Source organism: Tauraco erythrolophus, chromosome 28 (genome assembly GCF_009769465.1).
Source record: "Tauraco erythrolophus isolate bTauEry1 chromosome 28, bTauEry1.pri, whole genome shotgun sequence".
NCBI lineage: Eukaryota > Metazoa > Chordata > Aves > Musophagiformes > Musophagidae > Tauraco > Tauraco erythrolophus.
In genome coordinates, this window is record NC_141492.1 from 2,078,427 (window position 1) to 2,101,562 (window position 23,136).

General features: G+C 50.6%; 1 protein-coding gene across 1 annotated transcript; it reads left to right on the plus strand.

The window, feature by feature from the left end:
* Positions 1 to 340: 340 nt before the first annotated feature.
* FZR1 (fizzy and cell division cycle 20 related 1) lies at positions 341 to 18,530 on the plus strand. Its single transcript, XM_086627599.1, has 14 exons — positions 341 to 396; positions 9,862 to 10,007; positions 11,064 to 11,189; positions 11,391 to 11,454; positions 11,870 to 11,997; positions 12,456 to 12,538; positions 12,960 to 13,143; positions 13,353 to 13,418; positions 13,880 to 13,982; positions 14,646 to 14,830; positions 15,696 to 15,929; positions 16,010 to 16,114; positions 16,949 to 17,041; positions 17,861 to 18,530. The coding sequence occupies exons 2-14, from the start codon at positions 9,939 to 9,941 to the stop codon at positions 17,900 to 17,902; spliced, it is 1,482 nt and encodes a 493-aa protein (XP_086483725.1). The 5' UTR covers positions 341 to 396; positions 9,862 to 9,938; the 3' UTR covers positions 17,903 to 18,530.
* The last annotated feature ends 4,606 nt before the right edge of the window (positions 18,531 to 23,136 follow it).

A 23,136-nucleotide genomic window follows, 5' to 3' on the forward strand; every position in this document is an offset into this window, starting at 1 on the left:
GGGACGCCCCTCACTGCCATGACGTCAGTATGCTGCGAGGTGATGTCAGGCAGTGAGGAACGGGGGGTGCGTTCCCCCCCTTGGGAAGCCCCTCACTGCCATGACGTCAGTATGCTGCGAGGTGACGTCAGGCGCCGCGCCGCGGCGCGGGGCGGAGGCGGGGCGGGGCGGGGCGGGCGGCGGCCGTTGCCATGGCGCCGCGCGCGGCCGCTTCCTGTGTGGATTCGAACGGGAGGGCGGGGCGCGCTCCCGTGCTGCCGCGCGCGGGGGCGGGGCCGGCGGGCGGGGGCACCGCCGCGGGGGCGGCCGCCATATTGCGGAGCGCTGAGGCCGGCGGAGACTGACAGGAGGAGGCGGAGCGGCGCTGGGCCGGGCCGGGCCGGGCCGGCCGGGCAGGTAGGGCGGGCGGCGGGGCCGCGGCCCTGCGCCGGTGTCACAGGGGCGGGCTGCGACCGGCCGCTTCCCGCGGGGCTGCGAGTCCCCGGTGGGCCGGGCTGGGCGGAGCGGGCCCGGCCGCGGGGCCGGGGCAGCCGGTGCCCCGCGCGGCTCGGAGCGCCCTCCCTCCGCGGTCACTGCCGGGGCGGTGTGGCCCGAGCTCGGGCCCTGAGGGGCGGCGGGCGGAGGGCAGCGGCCTCCCGGCCTTTGGGCCTGCCGCGGGGGTGCTGAGCGAGCAGTGCCGGCGCTCCGCGGCCCGGCGTGACCGCTGCGCCTTTCCCCCTCTTTGTTTTTGTGCTTTTTTTCCTTTTCACGGCGCTTTGTTAGACCCCATCTGTGCTGGGTGACCCCGAGCCGTCCCGCCCGCGCCGGCGCGGCCCTTGCAGCGGGCTGGTGCCGCAGTCGCTGCCACAGCTGCTTCCAGATGTGCCTTAACGCGTTTGTTCCCGGGCGTCATCCTCTGGGCCCCCAGGGGGGTCGTGTAGCCTGTGTGTATCCAAAGCGGCTGAAAGCTGTTCGCCGTAGAGCCTTTATCTGGTCAGCGTACCCCGACCTGTTTTGGGAAGGTGCCATGAGAGCCAGAGGCTGGTTCCTGGATTAAGGGAGTGGAGCATCTCCCTTCTGAGGGAAGGCTGAGGGAGCTGGGTCTCTTTAGCTTGGAGAAGAGGAGACTGAGGGGGGACCTCATTAATGTTTATAAATATGGAAAGAGTGACTGTCAAGAGGATGGAGCCAGGCTCTTCTCAGTGGCATCCAACAATAGGACAAGGGGAAATGGATCTAAGCTGGAACACAGGAGGTTCCGCTTAAACATAAGGAAGAACTTCTTCCCAGTGAGGGGAACAGAACACTGGAACAGGCTGCCCAGAGAGGCTGTGGAGTCTCCTTCTCTGGAGATGTTCCAAACCTGCCTGGACGTGTGCTTGTGTGATCTGATCTAGATGGTCCTGCTCCAGCAGGGGGATTGGACTAGATGATCCTTTGTGGTCCCTTCCAATCCCTGACATGCTGGGATTCCACTGCAGCGTCTTCCTGAGTTCGTGATTCCGTGATCATTGGAATTCCATTGATTCATTATTCCATCGATAACACGAACAGCAGCTGAGGTTTCTGTGGCGTGGACTCTAGTACTAAACAGAACTACCAAATGGCAACAGAAGCTTTTATCAGAAGTCGCTCGTTGATGGGCAACACAAGTTGGTGATGCGCCATTGTCCGTCCAATGGCTTTTAGGGGTCTGGGTGAGCTAAATATCACCGTGGCTTTCGTTAGGTTTTTTTTTAATATGTTGTTGACGTTTTGCAAATGGATGTAGTATGCACGTTCAGCAAGGTACAGGCTTGAGGTCTGAAAAATCTGAGCTGAGCATCCTCTGCGCCTGGCGAGATGGGAGGTGTTCTGCTGGAGGAGTCGTGAAAGCACAGTGAGGTCCCTCAGGTCATGTTGGAGTCGTCTGTCGAAGGTGCTGCAGGCTTTATGGCGTGGGTTAGTTTTTTTCCTTGATTTGTAGCTGTTGCGCTTGTTGTCCTGCGAAGCGCTGATTCTTGCCGAGTTAGTGTGTTTAAGGGTGTTAGCGTAGTGTTTTGTGCAGAGCAACTCCCCTGCTGGCAGCAACATCTCGTATTAAAGACTGATTTTTATTTCATTATTTTTTTTTAATACAGAAACAGATTTTTTGGGGGGCTGTAGACTGAAGCCTCTGCATTTACCAAATTCTGTGACTTACTTTTGTGAGTTGACCAGGGGCACCACTGCACCTTCAGTAGCTTAAGTGTTATGGTGAAGCAGACTTGAGTTGCCTGGCCTTTCCAGTAAAGTTTCATGGACAAGGTGGCTGGTGAATTCTTAATCCCAGCTTTTAGTGCACTGACTTCTGATAAGGCTTCTGATAAAGTAGACCTTTTATCTAGAACTGGTGCTTTTAGTTGTTTGTACTCCCTTTTGAGGTGTAAGATAAATCAAACAACTGTATTCTGTGAGTTTTTTCTATTTTTTTGAAGGGGAACTGACTATTATTAGAGTAGCTTTATGAAAAATTGCCATGCTCAGACAGAGCGTGTAAACTACTTAAAAAAAAAAAAAACTACAAAAAAGCACCCTGAAGGTTCTGTAAAATGGTGCAAAATGTGTTCAGTAGCCTTTCTCTTGTGCTTCCTTCTACTCCTAAGTCAGTCCTCTTTGAGTTTAGAATCCCTAACATGGAAAAACTCCACCCTTATAAAGACCCCGTATCCCTAAAGTCCAAGTACTTCGCTTCATCCATCCCTGCTTCCTTCTTAAACACTTTGTGGTGTGCAGAATAAATAAATGAGTAAATATCTTCTAGGTAATCACCAAAATGAGTGCCATCACGTGCTAGTTGATGAGCAGCCGAAAAGAGAACTTCCGTTTCTCCCGTCTGGCCCAGCAACTTGTCCAAAACGTGTGTTTATGTGGGGAAAACTGCCATCAGGTGACCGTGGAAACAGAAGTGCTGCTGCTGCAACTTGCCTTCTGCTTCCTGGGCCAGCTACCTCTGCCGAGGCCAGTGACTACCAGTAGCTCAGCTCTCGAGTCCGAGGGGACGTTTGGTGGCCAGGTAGCACAGAGAAGACTGTGTGGTGGTTGTTTGGTTTTTTTTTTTTGATCACTCCTTCCGCCAGCACCCAGGCATACCAGTTTGGCACAGGTTACGTCACGGACTGAGGTGAAATCTCAAAGCAGGATGTGACGAGGTTAACCCTTCCCCAGCGTGTGTGTTATCTGGCACCTGCAGAAAGGGGTGGTGTTTTACCACCCGCTCTGCCCGAGCGCAAAGGCACAGCCAGCAGGAACCTGTTTCCTGAGGAGCAGCGGGGCAAATGGGAGTAGCAGGACTTGTTTAGCACTTGGTATTTCTCAAGCACCACCTGCCAGAGCTGAACCTGATCTTGAACTCAGCCTTCAGAGCTTTAATCCAGCCTTTGTCACAGCCAGAAAGGAAGAGGTGTTCGAACGCTGTTTAACCCATGTACCTTTGCTCATTATTGCCTCTCTAAAACCAGGGAGTGCTTTTTCTGCTGCCTCTTGTTTGTTTTTCTTTCATACCAGATGAACCTCTTATGAGACTTTCTGTTAATTAGCTGCAGAGATTGCCTTTTGACCCGCTGCCAAGAGGTGGCACAGAGGTGACCCCTCGTTGAGCGTGTGTGATGTTTTAATGCTCTGTGTGTTTCCCAGCATACGGCTTCCTGCACTGCTGAAGACTTTGTATTTTATTTCGGATTCCCTGGGAGCAGGCGTGGCCCTCTTATTTATGGAGCAGCATGGTGAAAAGATGAAATAATCACTACCTGCAGGCAATAAAAAGGGTTTTAATGGTGATGATTTTCTGAGAAATCCCCTGCGGAGTACATGATTGTCGTGTTTGCTTAGATAAACCCTACGGTCCTAATGGACTACTGTACACTGCAGTGAGATGTGTATTGAATGAAAACATCGTTTATGAAGGTAAAGTAACAAACCTACAATTCTCCTAATTTATTAAAAGCTGACTGAAGCAAACTCGGAAGCCCCTCAGCTCGGGGCTGGCTGCTGCGTGGGTACGACAGCAGAGGGGGCTGCCCACTCTGATCTCTGTTGTTGACCACTGCGCTTGCGTTTGAGTCTTGAGTTGGCCAGTTGGAAACGTGTTTGTCTTTTGAGTACAGTGTGGCAGGCTTGACTCTTGTCAGCTTCCCTTTTCTTCCAGTTGTGGAGAGGAGGGGGGATTTGGGAGAAGTATCTGTGCTGAAAGCGGTGGTGATGTCTGGGCATCGTCTGTGTAAGTGAGGCAGCAGTAGCAATGTTCTTGGTAGACTTCCTGGAGTGTTCCCCTCAGATGAGGGCTTCCATCTAAGAGCAACTATTTTGTGGATGAGAATCCTGGTGCAAAACCTTTGGACTTGTGATAGTGTACTGAAAAGATTTATTAGCCTGTGAGAGGTGTTTATTTTTAGTAAAGGCTCTTCCAAAGTCAGAGATTTTGCTGTTTCCTGAAGGTGTTACAAGCCTGGGTTTCCGCTGACCCGTGAAAGTCCATGACGTGTACAGAGCTCCTTGTTGTGAGTCCTTCACCCTTGGCTCATGCAGGCTTCCTGCAGCACTCCACGGCCTGAGTGTCCTAAATTAGTGCCATGCCCGCGGTTTGCTGGCCAGAGTTCCCCTCTGATCTTGGTAGGACTGCACGCTGGTTGGGAAGGGTAGGTACAAACCCCTAAATTAGCTTTGGAAGCTGGCTTGGAGGGCCGTGGGACGCCTTGTAGCTTGTCTGTGGGAGCAGGTGGAGGTGCAGTGAGCTGCAGAAAGTCAAACATTCATCACCTCCAATCTGAATTACAGGTTGGGGCCCTGCCTGTGAGGAAGGGGTGGTGTTTTCGTGACGCTAGAGGTGAAAGGAGGCACAAATAGCTGAGCGTACCACTTGTCTCCTAAGCTGAGTGTGGAATTGCAGCGGCTGGAGCTTCTGGAGTACTGTTACAACTCAGGGGCTGACTGCAGACGGGGGATGACAGCGACTCTTTGCTGTGCCTTTGAGCCACTTTGCCTTTCGAATCGAACTGGAATTCAGTTTGTGCCTGTTGCTGGTCACTAAAAGTTGGCGTTTTTGGAATAGGGGCGTTCTAGAACTGATGGTGGTGAGCGAGCTCCCTCGGTGGAAGGTGCTTGTTTGTGGGATGCTTTGGAAAGGCAGAAATAACACAGATTTTTGCAGGACCTTCAGCAAAGAGTAGTCACCTACATTTTACGCTCTGAAATACTCTGATAAAATGTGACGATTCTTGCAGTAATCCAGCGTCTTGACTTACTGGTGGAGTATTGAATCTCTCTGCAGCCTTCAGGAGTGAGGCTTAAGGGTGGTGGAGATCTTGTCTGTCACTAACACTGAAGTAATTTTGTCATTGCTGTTAGGGTGGGCTCTGTGCCATACCTAGTTGTGAACAATCTTCTTTGGCGAGTGCAAGGCAGCGAAGTTTATATTTCATTTTGAAGTACAGCTTTCCCTGGCTCCATTTTATAGGAGTTACTTTTGTCAATGGTTGATTTTATAAATGCTTTTCACACTAATACCTTAGTGAGTTGCTGGATAAGAAGTTGCATACTTGTAGCTTTAAAAAAGTAAATATTGGTCAAATTTACACAAGGCTCTAGCTTTTTGTACTACTGCTGTTTTTGAAAGGAGGCAAGTTACTTAAAAGCATGGATTGTTTAGCATAATATATAAACTCTGTTCCTCTGAGCTAAATGTGGACGAGCTCTACTTGAGGTTGGCCAAGTGCAGAGCATCTCGCTCCTCGTCAGTGTGAAGCTGGCTTTGGTGTTCTGGACGCATTTGCAATAGGCTTCACAAGTACAGAGCAGAAATGCTGTGGTTAAGGTGTTTTTTGCCTTACAGCTTGTTCAAAATTCTGGGAAACAGAAGGATCCATAGCTATTGGATCCTTCTATAGGATCCATATCTTCTCCGGGCTGTTCAGCCTGGAGAAGAGAAGGCTCCGGGGTGATCTTACTGCAGCCTTCCAGTACTTAAAGGGGGCCTACGGGAAAGCTGGAGAGGGACTTTTTCCAGGGGCGTGTAGTGACAGGACAAGGGACAATGGCTTTAAACTGAAAGAGGGGAGATTTCGATGAGATCTAGGGAAGAAATTCTTCCCTCAGAGTGTGCTGAGGCACTGGCACAGGTTGCCCAGAGAAGCTGTGGCTGCCCCATCCCTGGCAGTGTTCAAGGCCAGGTTGAATGAGGCTTTGAGCAGCCTGGTGTAGTGGAGAGTGCCCCTGCCCATGGCAGGGGGGTTGGAACTGGATGGTCTTTGAGGTCCCTTCCAACCCAAACCAATCCATGATTCTATTCTTACAGTACTCCAGGTTGAGGTGGAGGTGCTGTTTACTAAGTCAGCAGAAAACATCTGCCCTTTGAGGCTGAGTTAGTCTTTTGTCATCTCGGTGAGCCACGTTGGTGCGTGGTGTGGTCAGACGAGGGCTGAGTTGGCACCAAGGCGATGCGGGGCTCTTTAGCTACCGTGGCTAGATGGGCTACCAGTTCTCTTGCCAGCTGAGATCTTAACTTGTTGGCTTGCAAGTGTTGCCTAGTAAGGGGTTTTAGATAAAGCACTGGAAGATTAAAACTTGGGCTTTGGGGAAGCAGGACATCTGGGTTTGATTTCAGATCCTGCTGCTCGTGACTTAGAGGACTAAGTACTTGTTTACTCCATCCTTTTTCCCTTGGTAAATTATGGGATTCTTCCTGAGGGCTTGTAAGTGTTCAGCACCTGAATAATGATGTGTTTTACCTCAAAACCTGTGCTGTTAAATACAGGCCCAAGGAGGAGGTAGCGTCTCTGGGTTTGGGTAGGCTCCTGCTGACTCTAAATTTGTCTGTGGGAAGTAGGTGAGTTTTCTGTTTCCCGTGAAGCCAACAGGAAAGGCTTTGCCATAAGAGCTGGGAGTACGTGGACTGTAAGTTCTCCTTCGGTTGAAGAAATAAAATATCTTGAAGAACTATGCGTGTAACATATTCTTTTTTGGATGTATTTTGTTACTAATTATGTAGCTTATGCTTGGAGAAGAAAGGTGGGTTTTGGTGGAGTGTTTTTGATTGCTGGGGAAGAATTTGTCTTCTGGCTGACTTTTTCTTCACGCACCAGTCTTCGAACTCCTGAATTTTACCACAGTACACGTTCCTTGCAGAGCAATGCTCCTTGTATTGTAAAGGAGTTATGGTGCTGAACAAGTGCATTTTGTTCTTTTTATTGACCCAACCTTAATGTATTCAAACACTTCAGTGTTTTTCGTGGTATGGATGTGTTTTTAATAAGCCAGCGTGCAGAGTGCCGGGCTTGGCAGGGAAATGAATGCAGTTATTTTGCAATATTGTTTCTTTGTCGTTTGAGAGGCAGTCGGTAACTATTTGGATTTTTCAGCAAGTGTTGAAGTAGGGGGAACCAACGTAGGCTGTGTTGGCTCTGTCAGTTCAAGATGTGACCTACATGAGCAGAGCAAGAGCTAGACAATCCTCTTTTTGGTTCCAGAAATCATTTGTGCCCTTCTTAAAACTGGAAGGTGATTGGGTGGGTAAGTGTTAAACACAAGAGGTGCTGATGAAAGTGAGAGACTCCTCAAACACCAAAGGCAGGAGAACTTTTTAAATGTAAAAACTGAATATATTTCCAAGTTTCGACAGGGCCAAAGTGGTTAGAGGAAGTCTTGATAATTCAAACACAATCAATGTTATGTTGATGCTTTATTTTGAAGCATCTGAAGCCTGAAAAAGGCTGTTTGGGGCTTATGACCGTTACTGCCGTGTTCTGCCTATACAGTCTCTTCTGTTATTCACTCTGTGTGCTGTATGTCTGGTTAGAAGTTGCTGCTGAAATTCGTACTCAAATGAAAAGCTCTAAAACCAACTGTGTTTCATATCCAGAATTAAAAATGTCACGTTGCTGTGTAACTGGATCTAGATCTCTCACAAATACTGTGCTGAGCCATTTTGGGAGGATGCTTCAAACGTGTGGTGTTCCCCAACTGATCACGCTCCTCCTGTGGGTTCTGCAAGCTGACCTCTCTTGTTCATGGTGTTCCCACAAACACAAAAAAACAGGAGGGGGAAGCATTTTCTTGAAATGCTTGATTAGAGAGGTCCTGTGAACCTCTAAGGTGGATTTGGAAGCTCGTGGGTAGATAAGTGGTAAGTAAACTACGTGGATACTGGTAAGTATACTATGTGGATAGTGGTAAGTAAACTGCAAAATGAGGGAGAGTATTTGTCATGGAATGCGCTTTTTTAACCTCCTTGGTTGATAACATCCCAGACTCTTGCAACTTTTCAGTCGCAATAATGCCATCTCTGACTCTTCCCTTCGTTTGGTGGAAGCTGATTATGGTAAATTCGGTAGCTTTCTCCAGTTTTGCCTCTGAAAGAACATATGGGAGAAATGTATTAAATCAAAAAGGAAAAAAGCTTAGGGGAGGAGGTGGCAGAGGTAAGCAGGTGTACTCAGAGACAGCTTGGCGCTCTCTTTTTCAGGGATGCTCCTGTAAAAGTGTTGGCATGTTTAATGGCAAGGGAAAAAAACAGGCCTCTGCGTTTCAGTGTTTGTAAGAAGTCCAAGTTTCAGTGCTAACAAACAGCGTAGATAAAAGGAAACTAGCTGTGCTTGCCACTAGATGTCTGTAGCCCAGAGTTTGTGTACTTCATCTTGCTTGCAAGCCGATTTCCTAGGATATTGTAATAACTAATCACACCTCGCCGAATTACAGCGTGTGCTGCTGCACCCCTCTTAGCTCGGTAACTCGCCTCTGGTTTTTAATGGTGAGCCCTGGGGAGGTTCTCTGTTCTTGCAGGTAAGCTTTTCCGCAGCAAACCTCAGCTGTGCTGGGAGGAAGCCGAAGGCAGTTCGTGGCAGGCCCTGAGCGTGGCACTGTGTAGCTTGTCCCTGGACAGTTTTCTCCCAGCACAGCCGTTTGGGCGCAGTTGCCTCCTGGATTTTGCCACGAGTTTGTATCTCAAGGCAACACCGTTTGTGTAGCCGGGACTCCGGCCGAATGCTGTGAATGTTTCTACAATAACAGCGAATGAAAACCCCTTTATGTTCTGCACAGCTTCCAAATAGCTGTGTACTGGGATTTTTGTGTGGCATGTGTGTTAGATTCCACCTTTCCCTTTAGAGATGTTTGTGTCTTGGGTTGAAAGAGCAGCTTGGCGTGTCTCTTCTGGTGTTGGTATTTTTGTGTCAATGTGAGCTGTGAACAGAGCATGAGGTGTGTGTGAGTTGAGGAGGTTGGGCACTAACAATGCTGGTCTGTGCCCTTCAGAGCATGGAGAAGAACTGTGAATATGTATCATAGAATCATGCAATGGTTTGGGTTGGAAGGGACCTTCAAGACCATCTCGTTCCAACCCCCCTGCCATGGGCAGGGACACCTTCCACTACACCACGTTGCTCCAAGCCTCATCCAACCTGGCCTTGAACACTGCCAGGGATGAGGCAGCTGGTATATTAAAAATATGGAATATAATATGATAATAGCCAAGTGGTGTGTGCTGCAGTTGTGCCTCTGGCCAGAGGTGTGGATCTGGCTGTGGTGGGATAGGCTGTAGGTGTCTGGTTTTCCCATGCCCAGGTACTGAAGGTTCAATAAACTGCTGCTACAGCTCAGGTGAACAGGCTGGTCTCTGCTCCAGTTGTGGTGGCTGAGGTCCCGTCAGACACAAAATGCTGGTTGCTTGCTCATGTGAATCAGCAACCAAAGGCAATAATACAGAAAACACTTTCATTAGCAGCCTGTGCTGTGTCACGCAAGTTTGATACCAATGCTCTGGAGAGTAAAATTAGTCTCAGGTTTAAAGAACAGGCTTAGGAGATTCCAGAGAGGCTGTTTCTCTGTGAAGGGGTGTAATATTTCGATGTTTTCTTCCGCTTTCTGTTGCAGCAGACTGATTGCTGATTAGGCTTGATGATCATAAATTCCTGAGCCTGCTGGACTCCCCAGCCCCTCTGCTTTCCACCATGGACCAGGATTATGAGAGACGTCTCCTTCGCCAAATCAACATACAGAATGAAAACACAATGCCTTGTGTAAGTACAGGTGGTCTGTGAAACGGTCTCGGTCTGACTATTAAGTTGTTGTCTGTCTTGCCCATGACTGTTTTCACTTGAGCTTTGGAAAAGCAGGTGACCTCTTTGAAGCAAACCTTACTCTTTTGTTGGGCTGCTAGCAGGTGTGAGTTCCTGAGCTGTTCCAGGAATAACCAAATAACTTGACTTCAGCAAAGCTTTGAATATATAAACTCAGTTCAGGTTGCAAAAAGGAGTTAAGATATTTTTATGTGGCTCAGTAATGCCTTTTTACTAAATAATCTCACTAAGTACATATGGAACGTAAAAAGTTGAGGGTTAACAAAACAAGGGCTTGACAAGATAGAGCAAATCCAGCAGAGGCCACCAAGATGGTCGAGGGGCTGGAGCAGGAAGATGCTGAGACCTGTGTTGCTCAACCTGGAGAAGATGAGGCTGAGGAGGATTGAAATTGTTGCTTTCAACTACCTGGTGAGTGGTTATGGAGAAAATGGAGCCAGTCTCTCTTCAGAGATACACAGTGGAAGGATAAGAGGCAATGGACACAAGCTGCAACAGGGGGAATTCCAGTTAGATAGCAGGAAAAAATGTTGACGGTGAGGGCATCCAGACACTGCAACAGGGAGCTTGCGGGGTCAGCGTCCTTGGAGATGCTGAAAGCTCAACTGGATGAGGCTGTGACCTTCAGTGTAACTTTGAAATCAGCCCTGTTCTGAGCTGGGCTTCTTTCCAACATAAATTATTCTATTAAAAAGAATGTGACTGCAGTTGAGGAATCTGCTGTTCATCCTGCAAGCAGTTTGCCCCACTCCAGTCTTCCACGTGCTTGCCTTGACAATGTCAGCTTGAGAAAGAGGCTATTTAATTGCTTCTTTTGACAGAAGTTTCCACAACAGGTGGACTCTGACGTGCCTACTAGTTCTGTTAAGGGAGTAAACTAATGCTGGGCTCTTCTACTTAGGCATATTCAGCTTTGACAAGACCTCACTGATGTTTTTCAGACCCCTGCTGTGATCAACGTTTGTTCTCGTGTGTGTCTTTTATTCTTTAATTCAGGTAGCAGAGATGAGAAGAACCCTGACGCCTTCCAATTCGCCAATGTCTTCTCCTAGTAAGCATGGTGACAGATTCATTCCCTCAAGAGCTGGGGCCAACTGGAGCATCAACTTCCACAGAATAAATGTAAGTTTTGCTCCCCTCTCCTGCAGCTCAGTCTTAGAACTGAGGAAATGATGCATTTTGTTTTGACTGCCATGATTGCTCTGCTTGTCTTCTGCTGCCCCAAAAGCATTCCTTTGAATGCATTTCTTCAAACAGGCTGCCCCTGTGGTCCAGGAGACTTCTTCATTTGTTATTTTACCATATATCATATTTTCCTTTCAGGAAAACGAAAAATCACCAAGTCAGAACAGAAAAGCAAAGGATGCTACGTCAGACAATGGCAAAGGTGAGATCACCTTTCTACTGCATGTGTCACACCTATAGCTTTTATTTCAAACTGTTGGCAAGTTTGGAAATCAAGGGAACACTGATGCTTTTGTGCTTATGCAAAAACTCATGCTGGTGTTTTAGGCAATGCCCACATGACGAGAGTGAATACCAGGTCACCTCAACAGGCTTCTGATGAGCATCTGGGAAGCGAGAGGCTGCTTGTATCCCTTGATTTGTTGTGCAGTGGAAGCACGTTTGTGATGGAGTGGAAGGAAGGGAAGCTTGCTGCTAATCTTGATTCCAGACTGGGGCCCCAGGCTTACTGAGAGGCCCCGTGAACGTACAAGTCAGGCAGACATGATCCTGCCACTCCCTGCTGAGCTGTTTGCTGCTTCCGAGTCCTCTGCCTAAGCACGTGTTTGAATTCACAGATGGCCTTGCTTACTCTGCCTTGCTGAAGAATGAACTCTTGGGAGCAGGGATCGAGAAAGTGCAAGACCCACAGACAGAAGACAGGAGGCTGCAGCCGTCCACCCCGGAGAAGAAGTCCCTCTTCACTGTAAGTTGGTTACTTGGCATTAAAACCAACGGAGGTGGCACGTGTGTGCCACAGGAACAAAGCACACGGTTCTGCCAGCTGCTAGTGCGTGTGAGTTAGTGGCGTGTCTTGACTGAGATAAGCTGTTGATAAGAAAATTTCGTGGCCTGTGAAGAGAACAGAAGTATCTGCAGCAAGCTACGTACTACCTGTTTCTGTACTGGCAGGGAAGCTGAGTTGGAACCAAGCTTTTTTGGACAGTGTGGTAAATGACCAAATGAAGCTTTTAGACTTCAGTGGAGATGAGGATGTTTTTGTGTGGTTCTGGAGCACCAGGGAAAGGAAGGAACTGAAAAGTCTGGAGAATCTGACTGTGGGTGTTGGAGTTAGCTAGGCACTGGGCAGCAGCGCGTGTTGAGAGCGATCCCTTAGGTCTTGGGCGTGCTGGGGTTCTTACTAGATGTGTTTCCTTTACGCAGTATTCGCTCAGCACAAAACGCTCTAGTCCAGATGATGGCAACGAGGTCTCACCGTATTCCCTGTCTCCTGTCAGCAACAAAAGGTAATGCTGATTCTCCATGGACTGCGAGAAGGGAAGGGTTGGGACAGAGGATTCGGAGGTTCTCTGGGGCTTCCTGATGCATCCAAAACTGCTATGTGAATTGGTTTTGAAAATCTGGGATGAATGTTTTCTCCCTAGTATGGACATTCAAGTTCTAAGAATTCCTGCCCAGCCTGCCTAGATATTTCGTATGTCTTGGCCAGCTTTCAGTAGTCAGTTTACCTTTTTGTTCCCTAGCTCCTTTATAGAAGCAGAACCTAATTCCTTCCACGCTTACTTGCTGGAAAGAATTTTGTGGCCTCTTTGCCTGTGCATTTCATAGAAATGCAGGTGTGCTTTAAAGAGTGGCTGCGTCTGTGTCTCCCATCTGCTGTGATGTGTAAGATCCTGTAGTTGTATTTGTATCTGTTTACAAAAACAGTCAGAAGCTGCTAAGATCACCTCGAAAACCAACTCGGAAAATCTCAAAGATTCCTTTCAAAGTGCTGGATGCCCCAGAGCTGCAGGACGACTTCTACCTGAACCTGGTGGACTGGTCCTCTCTTAATGTCCTCAGTGTTGGCCTTGGGACTTGTGTTTACCTCTGGAGCGCTTGTACCAGCCAGGTAAATGATCAGCAGTGTCTGGAGAGTGAAGTACTCGTTGCTGAAGGTCTCTTCCAGCCATAGCATCTTTCAGAGCTATGGAACATTCTGTGTGAGGGACTCAGTGCTTGTAATGCTCTGTCCCAAACTAGGTATTAGTTTATCAGACAGCTAATAGTGCAGTATGACAATAACAAGTGCTTCTTGTTCTCTTCTGTCCTGCTTTCAAGGTAACCCGACTTTGTGATCTCTCCGTGGAAGGAGATTCTGTAACATCTGTGGGCTGGTCAGAACGGGTCAGTATAACCTTGTCAGCAGTGACAGCCCAAACACTTGCAGTTTAGACACTGTCATTGTAGCTGTGTAGCTCTTCCTCACAGGTTTTAACTTCTTGGGATACTTTCCTGTATTTCCCCAAACTCTCTGTATGTGTCACAAATCAAATGTGTTTTCCCCTCTGCACTAGTTTTCTCTGCTAAATGAGGGAATAGAGAGCAACCTCCTGTATCCTGAGGTTCTCAAGAGGTGTGGGAGGGAGAAAGAGCCAGTTCACGTCTCCAGCTCTTGGCAATAAAATGTTACAATAAATATATTTCAGCCAGGCTGCTTGGCCTTCTCAGTAGGGAAAAGATGTAAGAACTCTGGATGCTTTCCACCTTGTGGGATTTATCTTAAGTCTTACGCTCAGCTTCTAGCTTTTGTTTTACGTCTGTCTTTACTTACTGGCTCTACTGATGATGGTTTTCTGTTTGTCTAGGGAAACTTGGTAGCTGTTGGCACTCACAAGGGCTTTGTACAGATCTGGGATGCAGCTGCAGGAAAAAAACTCTCCATGCTAGAGGGGCACACAGCCAGAGTCGGTAAGGAGGTGGGAGGCAGAGGCTTCATGTTTTGTTTCTTCATGACTGAACTTTTTCCCTTGTAAGCGAGGGATCTGCTTGAAATAGCAGAGCTCAGAAAGTACCAGAATGGACATTTATCCCCTGCTGTGTCTTGAGCAGTCTTCAAAATATTATCATCTAGTAATTGTGGTGTTCTGATCTTGGGTGTGGTGGCGTTTGAGTATTGCAGCAGGTGTTTCCTCCATGTCTGAGCCATTTTAGGTTTGGTTACAACATCTTTTTTCACTGCCACTAGCTTCCGGTGTCAGCCCTGCAGGCAGGCTGCTATGCTGAGATTTCCAGTTCCCGTATTCTGTGGGGACTATGGTTTGGGTTTTTTTGCTCAGAGGCGTTGTGAATCTGAACACTGGAGTGAGATTTGGGAAGTCGGCACCTTCTGAGTTCTATTTCTATGCTTATCACAAATGGGATTAGTGGTACCTTCAGTAAGTTTGTGCAGGTTAATCTTTCTTTGTACACTATTCTAGGACTTCAGGCAGTGGATAATGAGGGAAGTCTGTAAGCATTTTGTTTTAATTTTTTTTTTTTTTTTTTAATCTTGGCCACTGTGGTGCCTGTGTTCTGCCTACCCGCTCCTGCAGGACTCCCACAACATCCTCTCCTGCTCTGCCTGCGTTACAGGTGCCTTGGCGTGGAATGCAGACCAGCTGTCTTCTGGGAGCCGAGACAGGATGATCCTTCAGAGGGACATCCGCACCCCACCCCTACAGTCTGAGCGGCGGCTCCAGGGCCACAGGCAGGAGGTCTGTGGGCTCAAATGGTCTACGGACCACCAGCTCCTGGCCTCTGGAGGAAACGATAACAAGGTATAGTGCTTCCAACGAGTCCTGTGAGGCTCAGTGTCTCTAGATCTTCACCAAGAAATGTCAGACCTCCTTTCTTTAACGATCTTTGACCTCTCTGAAAGGGGCTTTTGTTTCAGTTGTTGGACTGTGTCCAAACATAACTCATGCTAAGCTTCTACTTGGTCTCCTCTCACTAATAAAATTTAAAAAGCAAATTTAATTTTGCTTCTGTGTTTGACTAATTAAATCTATAGCTTGACTCAGGGGTTTGAGTTCAACAAAGCTACTGCTAAGCTGTACTTCCTGACTTCGTTTAGATTGCATATGGTCAAGTTTGTTGCAATAATGTTTATTTATGCAGAAGGAAACTGAGTTCAGAGCTGTATAAGTTCTAATACCTGTAACGCAGACTTGTAGTTCACTGAGCACCATCTGTTACGGAGAAGCAGTGCTCAGAGCCCTTTGGAGCGAATTGCTAGGTAGTGAATTTGTCCAGTGTCTGTGTGATAGCATAGTTGTACCGAGTTCCTCCTGCTCAGAATAACATCTAATGAACTTGAGCAGATTTCTAAATGTGTTCTGGAATAACACACCTGTAAAGACAAAAGAAGGTTTTGAGTTCATGTTCAATGACACAGTCTTTGGCTTCACGGGCTTAACTGAAGGACTGTTAGCTTCCTTGGGGCCCAGTGGTAGAACGGCTCCTCAGTTGGGTGTGGTGGCAGAGCTGCAAGTGCAGAGTGGAGATGCGCTTGCTTGGGCAGAGCTGTGGGAAATCATCTGGTTGCCCAACTGTCCTCGTCAGTCCCGGTGCAACTGGTGGCTTGCGGGTGCTGCAGACACATGACTGTGCTGCGAGTTTCATCATGTCTCTCCTCTCTGCCAGCTCCTCGTCTGGAATCACTCCAGCCTGAGTCCTGTCCAACAATACACAGAGCATCTTGCAGCAGTGAAAGCTATTGCCTGGTCTCCACACCAGCACGGGCTCCTCGCCTCCGGCGGTGGCACGGCTGACCGCTGCATACGCTTCTGGAACACACTCACCGGGCAGCCTTTGCAGTGCATCGACACTGGGTCGCAAGTGTGCAACCTGGCCTGGTCGAAACACGCCAACGAGCTAGTAAGTTCCTCCCTGTGCAGTTCTGCTGCTGGCTGTCATGTGGTAAGAAGCACGGTGCATGTTTCCCTCTCCCCTTTCAGGTGAGTACCCATGGATACTCGCAGAACCAGATCCTCGTCTGGAAGTACCCCTCGTTAACTCAAGTAGCAAAGCTCACAGGGCACTCGTACCGAGTCTTATACCTGGTAAGTGATGGCCGTGTCTCCGAAAGCTTCTGTAGCTGCTTATCTGGCTGCACACGTGCTGAGATGGGACCCAAAGCCGCAGTGCCAGGGGCACTGGAAGCTGCCTCTAGTCTGGGTGGAGATATGAATGCTGCCCTACAAGCGATGAAAAGTGCTCTGTATCCGGTTTCCATGCCTGCAAGGGATACTTTGCTTCGCTGCTATGGAAATGTGAGGCTTGATTATAGAACAGCAAAGCCTGCCAAAACTCTTCTGAGGAGGCACAAGCATCTCTTCTTGTTCCCTTAAGACTTGTACACTTCTTCACTGGTGACCGCCAGCAGGGGATGAATTTGGTGCTTTCAGTCCTCCTAATTTGTCATTAAAACGCTTGGTGCAGTTAATCCACGTTGATCTCGTACTCACTTTCTCACTGTTACTCAGGGCTTCCAGCAGATTTGTAACAGATGATAAAAATGCTGATACTGCTCTGTGAGGTTGATCCCGATGTGACTAACAGAGCTGGCAAATGCCAGTTGTATCACACTTCTTGCCTTAACACACATCTGTAATCCAGGGAGGAATAGCCCCAATTACAGAGGGCTTGGATTTTTTTTACACAAGAATCCTTTTTATCCCACCTCTGTGTTCCATAGCTGAATAAGTAAGATGCAAGTGCTTGAACTGGCACCTACGGAGACTGAACAGGCACGTGAAAGCTGAGGTAGCTGTTTGGTTTCTCACTGCCAGCCAAGTAGGAAGGAGAGTTAAATATCTCTCGTGCATTCCAATGAGGATTTGTTTCCAACCTCAAAAATGTAACAGATGCTAAAGGTTGTTCTCTCTTGGCCTTAGGCAATGTCCCCTGATGGGGAGGCCATAGTTACAGGAGCTGGAGATGAAACCTTGCGCTTCTGGAATGTCTTCAGTAAAACTCGCTCAACAAAGGTAAGGATGAGTTGTGTGGATGTCTGCAGCTGTGTCCTGCAGGAGGCTCAGCCTTCGGGGTGCATTCGGTCCGAGTTTGCTCTGTTCTGCTGCCTTGCCTCTGATCTCTTCACCACATCCTGCAGATTGAGGGCTGGAGGCAGTGAAGGGTTAAACTTTGCTGAGACATAAAGGGATTTGGAGTCATCAGATAAAAGGAAAGGTTGCCTCTGTGTGCCCAAGGCAGTGTGACAGAACATCCTTCTGTTACAGGGCCGCTGAACACAGCAGCATTTCAGGGAGCTCACCCTGAGCCCACCATCTTCCCTGCTGTGACCTGACCCGGCCCTCAGAGCTGGTTATCCCTGAGTTCCTTAGGAAGCTGCTTAAAAAGCTGGCTTGGATGGAGATAGGGTCGTGGGTGCTGCCCCTGATGACTTGCCGTCACCACAAATGGCCTGTGCCAGGTGCTCGGAGAGCTCCTCCGAGTGTCTGGCTGGTGCGGTGGAGAACGGCAGAGAGATCTTAAGGAATGAGCTGTGGGCAGCTGCGTTGCTCACTGCTGGGTGTCCCCCCAGTTTCTGCCAGCTCTGGGGCACAGCTTCCTGCAGAGCTATGGGAATGGCACACTTGCCTGCCATGCTCCTTGTTACCAGTTGGAAAAAACCCATGGGAATATTTGTAGCATTGGACTTTGAGTGGTGAGCTCAGATCATGCCCTGAGCTGGAGATACCTCACCAGATCACACTTGTGTTTTGGTTTTATTTTTCAATAAACAAAAGCACGTGGAGTAACGTAACTGTGGAGCACTTAGCACCTGCTTTGCCTTTCCTTGTCAGGAGTCCGTATCCGTTCTCAACCTCTTCACCAGGATACGATAAACCCCAGATACTGTGGCCCAGGAGACTACAGCCTGACATACCAGGATAAAACCACTACCTTGGTGTGCATGGAACCCCAAACGATCAGCCAGAAGGGGAGGAAGTGCCAGTGGGACTGGAGGATGGACCCAACGGATGCTAATTAAATACGTGCTTGTGAACCACGCTGGGCAGTATTTGGGATGGGGCTGGGGAGGGGAGGGAACTACTCAAGGTTTATGGATTCATCCTTCATAAAGGGAAACGGGTACAAGAGAAATGTTAAACCAGCATCTTCCAATCCTCGTGTTGTATACTGGAGAAAACCTGTATGGCATGGACCATGGAGACCGGACCAAGGCCATCCCAGCTGCTGTGTTGTCCCCTCGTGGGAGAGACGAGAGTTTCCTTGCCTCTGTGGGAACGGGTTTAACGTGCTGCTCTGGGTGCCCCTGTCCTTGGATGGACACCTTTGGAGGCAGGAGCCAGCCAGACTTGGTCAGTACAACTGGTGCAAGGGGGCTAGACTGCAGGCTGGGCGTTAGCCTCTCTGATTATCTAAGCCACGATTAGATTACTTGTAGCCGGGCATCCCCGTTGTGTGACGAAACTGGAGAACTGCTTAATTTCCTTTTTTTTTTTCCCCAAATACGTACTGTAGTACTTGATACAGTCACTCCCGTAAGGTTGATTTTTGGCGTGCTTGACAGCTGCCTTCAAACAACTGCATTTTTTGGGCTCTAAACTTTGGAGGAGACTTGAAGGGGCTCCATCTTAGAGGGAGCACATTCAGAAAGTTCCAAAATTGTTATTGCATATTCCGGGCTGATCCTTTTAGTTAACAGAGAGGAAAACCAATGTCTTTAAAACAAGAAAAAACACCAAACAAGACCAGCCACCACCACCGTGCATGTGGAGCTTCCCACAGTGCCGTTTGTTTGTGGCAGGCGGGTTACTCTGGAGTCTTCCAGAGGACAAAAGCAGTTGAGATGCTCCTGTGGATCCGTGTTTTGGAGAGCGCGTGGCCTCTTCTGGCTGGAAGGGGGGAAACACCGTGTCTGGGCGAGAGGGGGGTTCTTTTCCTAAAGCGAGGAAGAAGCGTTGCTTTTTTTTTTTTTTAATCTTTAAATCAAAGCCAGGGACCTGTTGTTGGGTTTTTTTGAGTTGTTTTGTTGTTTTTTTAAGTTGTATGGGAAGAGAGTGCCTGCTTGTGTGATCGGAGCCTGCGTGATGAGTGCGGTGGGATGTGGCGCAAAGCACTTGTGTGTATGTGTTGCTTTTAATTTAAAGAGAAGCTGGTAAGCTCGCAGCAGCCCGTTCCTGTCTTACTCTGTACGTGTGCCAATGCTCTCCCTGCCACGCACCTGGCTTGTGCCCGCCTCGTGCCCTCTCTAGTGCCCTGGGATGCGAGTGCTGTTTCCTGTTCTCACTTGGATTTTCCTGGCTGTATATATAGACCTTGACCTGTTCTCTGTAGAGTGCATAGGCAATACTTTTCTCTCTCTCTCTCCTGCTCCCTCCCTTCTTTCCCTGAATCCAGGCTGTAGGGGTGGCAGTAGGAGTATGATTGTCTCTCCCCAGTGCCACCAGTATCCTTAGGGTCAGCTTTGGAGGTGTAGGAAGGCTGGTACAGAGAAGGGCAGTGTGAGGTGCCGTTCTGTTCACTACAGCCTTGACCAACGTGTGCCGTTACACCAGTGCCTGGATCGGGCTCTTGGCACTCCCTCTGCGTGTCACAGGTACTTGGAGGCACAAGCCAGGAGCTCGTGTGCCAGGAGCTCACCACTCCTTAGACTGGCAGCCCTGAGTCTCCAAAGCCCAAATTGACAGCCCCATTGTCACTTTACAGCCTCACTTGCCTCCACAAATGTAGCTTCAAGGTGATTTCTGAAACGTGGTTTCAACACAACTACTTTATTGTAGTTCTTGCTGCAAGAGGATGGGGCTTGGTTTAAAAAATCACCTGGTGGCCTCCCAGCCCCTCTCTTGCTGCTTGTTCTGGTCACTGGCACTGTCAAACTCCGTCGTGTGGAAGGACCACCGCAAAGCACTGAGGAATTGTTAAAATGAAGTCAGATCATTGAGTTGGCAAGCAGGGGGTCACCTGCAGGAAGATGCTGGTCTGTCATGGGTGTCTGTCCTGTGGGCTGTCGCCCTGCTGGGCAGCAGAGCCCGCGGACGGGGAGTGTTTACACCAGAGGTGGAAGTGGTTGGTAGGTGCTGCTGTGGATTTTCTTCTGTTGTGGATTGTCTCCTGCGTAGATCCCACCATGCAGACCCCCAGGAGATGCTGCTTTCTTCTCCAGGAAGAAATAGATGGTTAGGATGGGGGCACACACACGGTCTCAGCTGTGGGCTGGTTTCACACTGGTTTGTGCCCATTCTGGAACGGGAGGAGGGAGCCAGGCAGCCCAGCTGGAGCACAGGGTGCCACGGGGCGAGCGAGGCGTTGCCGGCACTCCCCGCTGCCCTGGGACTCCTGCAGGGATGGCAGATGGCGGGGTGGGTTTGCCTCTCACTGCGCCACAGGTGCTTTCTCCAGAGGGGTGCCAGGAGGTGCTGGGGCAGCGGGCAGCACGCCTGGGTACGTGCAGCCTGTGCTCTGGGTGCTCCCTGCTCTCCCAGCACCCAGCTGGGACTCTCACAAACCACATCTCTCACTTTTTTTTCTTGCTTTGGAGCTGCCTTGGGAGCAGGTTGGCTCACTGTGACTTCTCTCATCATGCTTGGCAGGGAGGGCTAGTGCTTTCCAAGCCATGGCTGGTCCGTAGCTGTGCCCGTTGGCTAGTGAGCATGGTGAGAAGGAGCTGTTGAGATTGACTTAGCTGCTCAAGCATGGCACAAGCTCCTTCCCCCAGCCTGCTGCCGAGGCAGGAGCAGCATTCCCAGGAGTGCTGCCTGCAGGAGCGTGTCGGGGGCCATTGTGCTGCACGGGTGCCACTGGGGGGGAGAGCAAAGCTAACGTGAGCTCCTGTTGTCGCTGCGGGATCTGTGAGCGCGCGGGCAGGTTGAGCAAAGGGTCCTGCCAGAGTTTGTGTGATGAAGTCTGCGACCTTGTGGCATTGTGATATATGTGGCATCGTATGGTGGGGGGGAAAAAAAAAAAAAATACGGAGAGAGCGTTGTAACTTTTCCATGTAAAACAATCTAACTGGCATTAAACAAGTTGTGAATTTATGTTTCTTGGGCGTGGTGGCTCCACTTTGCTTTTCCACGGTGAGGTAAGGGGCACACCCTGGGTGCTCTGGAGCTGCCCCCTGCCCCGGGTTCAAAGCCCCCAGGGTGCCCACAGTGATGCCCCTGGCTCTGGAGGTACCAGCTTTCTCAGTGTAGGTCTCGCCTGTGGTTTATTGCTCCCGCCTGCCTGCTTGTGTTTGCTTTCCTGCTGCTGGAAAAGCAGGGTGGTGCAGCCCCAGCCCTCTGCGCCCTGCCCCTGCTCCTCTCTGCAGCGCAGGAAGGGATCAAAGGTGCCCCTGCCCTGGCACAGCCCCCCATGGCGTTTCTCCACTTGCTGTGGGGCGGCTGCTCGGTGCCAGTTCTGGTGCTGTTCACACCAGGGCAGCTGCAGTGGGGCCGTGGGCAGGGCTGGGCATGGGGCTGGCAGAGCACAGACCCTGGGTGCCACAGAGCACCCTCGAGACGAAGGTCCTCCTGCCCCTGTACAGGTGGGACCCTCCCCTGGGGGAGGAGAAACCCCTGCACCTTCCCTGGGAGCCAGAGCCCTGGGCCATGGCCTCTCCAGCCTGGCTGTGCCTCAGTTTCCCTGGGGCGGCAGAGGGATGACTGCAAGTGAGGATCTGGCTGGGGGGGGGAGATGTGGTAGCTCTTGTGCTGGCCTCGCAGGCTTGGTCTCACCAGCTTGGGGGGGGTCCCCAGCCCCATCAGATCCTGCTGCCTTTAAGGACACCCCACAAGTGACACGCAGCCCTGTACCCCCCACCCCCAAGCGTGTCCCCTGCCCTGCTTGAGCCCTGGGGTGCTGCTGGTGGGGGCAGGAAGCCCTGATGGCTCCCCCCCACCCCCAGTGACTGGTGTACAATGCTGGGGGGGCTGTACCAGGCCCCCCTACTGAAGCAGGCTGTGTGCTGGAAGACCACCCCCACGGGCTGGGATGCTGCTGGGCAGAGCTGGTCCATGAGGCTGAGTGGCAGGGAGGAAGAGGACCTCTGGTACATCCTTGCCCCTGGCATCACCCACTGCTGCAAGCAGTGGGTCCCCCTGTCTGGAAAAGCTGAGCTGAGGGGGTCTAGGTTGGGGGAGGGATGGCACAGGGAACTGGGAGGAGAAGAGAGGGGCAAGGAGCTGTCAGTGCCTCAGTTTCCCCACCTGGGGGCTTGGGAGTTCCCCAAGACCCCCTCAGTGAGACCAGGACAGGGTTGAGGGCTTTGGGCTGGGAGGACCCTGCTGTGGGGTGCAGGTCTTGCTTCCCCCCCACACTGCCCCAGCTGCCCAGTGCTGTGGGAGGTGGCCTAGTGGGACCCCTTCGTCCCTGCCACATACACGGGACCCTGCACCCACAGGGGACCCTTCGTCTGGCAGGAGAGACCCTGCTGGGAAAGGAGCCTTCCACCCACCAGCAAAAGCCACTGGTCCTGCTGCTATCCTGGGCTGTTCCTGAGAGGGATGGGGGGGGGGTGTGACTGGAGGGCTGCAGACTGGGGGGACTGGTTGGGGTGCTTGTCCTGTGGTGCTGGGTGCTGACCACCCCAGCCCCCCAAATCCTGCCGGGGGTTGGGGAGCTCACAGCCCCCCTCTGCTCATCCCAAGGAATAAGGCAGCTGCGTGTCCTCAAGGAAGGGGCAACATGGGTGCCCAGAGTGCCCCCGGGGGTGGCGGATCACATTTTTATTAATAAAATAGTCCGTCCCTTCTGTCCCTGCTTTGCCTGGCACCAGGCCTCCCCTGCCTGCCGTCCCCTTGGCAGGGCGGGCTGGGGACAGGGGGGTGGCGGGTGCCTGACCCCAGCCAGCCCCTGTGCTTTGCTTTGCCACCCCAGGAGCTGCCCAGGTTCCTCCAGCTGCTGCTCAGGGTGGGGGGCCATGGGGGGAGCGAGATGGACCCCCAGCTAATCCCTGAGAGGTGGACGAAGGGCTTGGAGCTGCCCCTGAGCCTGGCACCCTGGCTGGGGCCAAGGCTGGTGCCTCAGTGCCGGTGGGGTCTGTGCTGGCATCAAGTCTTCTTGTGCTGGGTGGGGGGAAGGCAGGGTGGGGAGCGGGGGGTCCCTGCTGTGCTGGGGACAGAGGCCCCCCCACCAC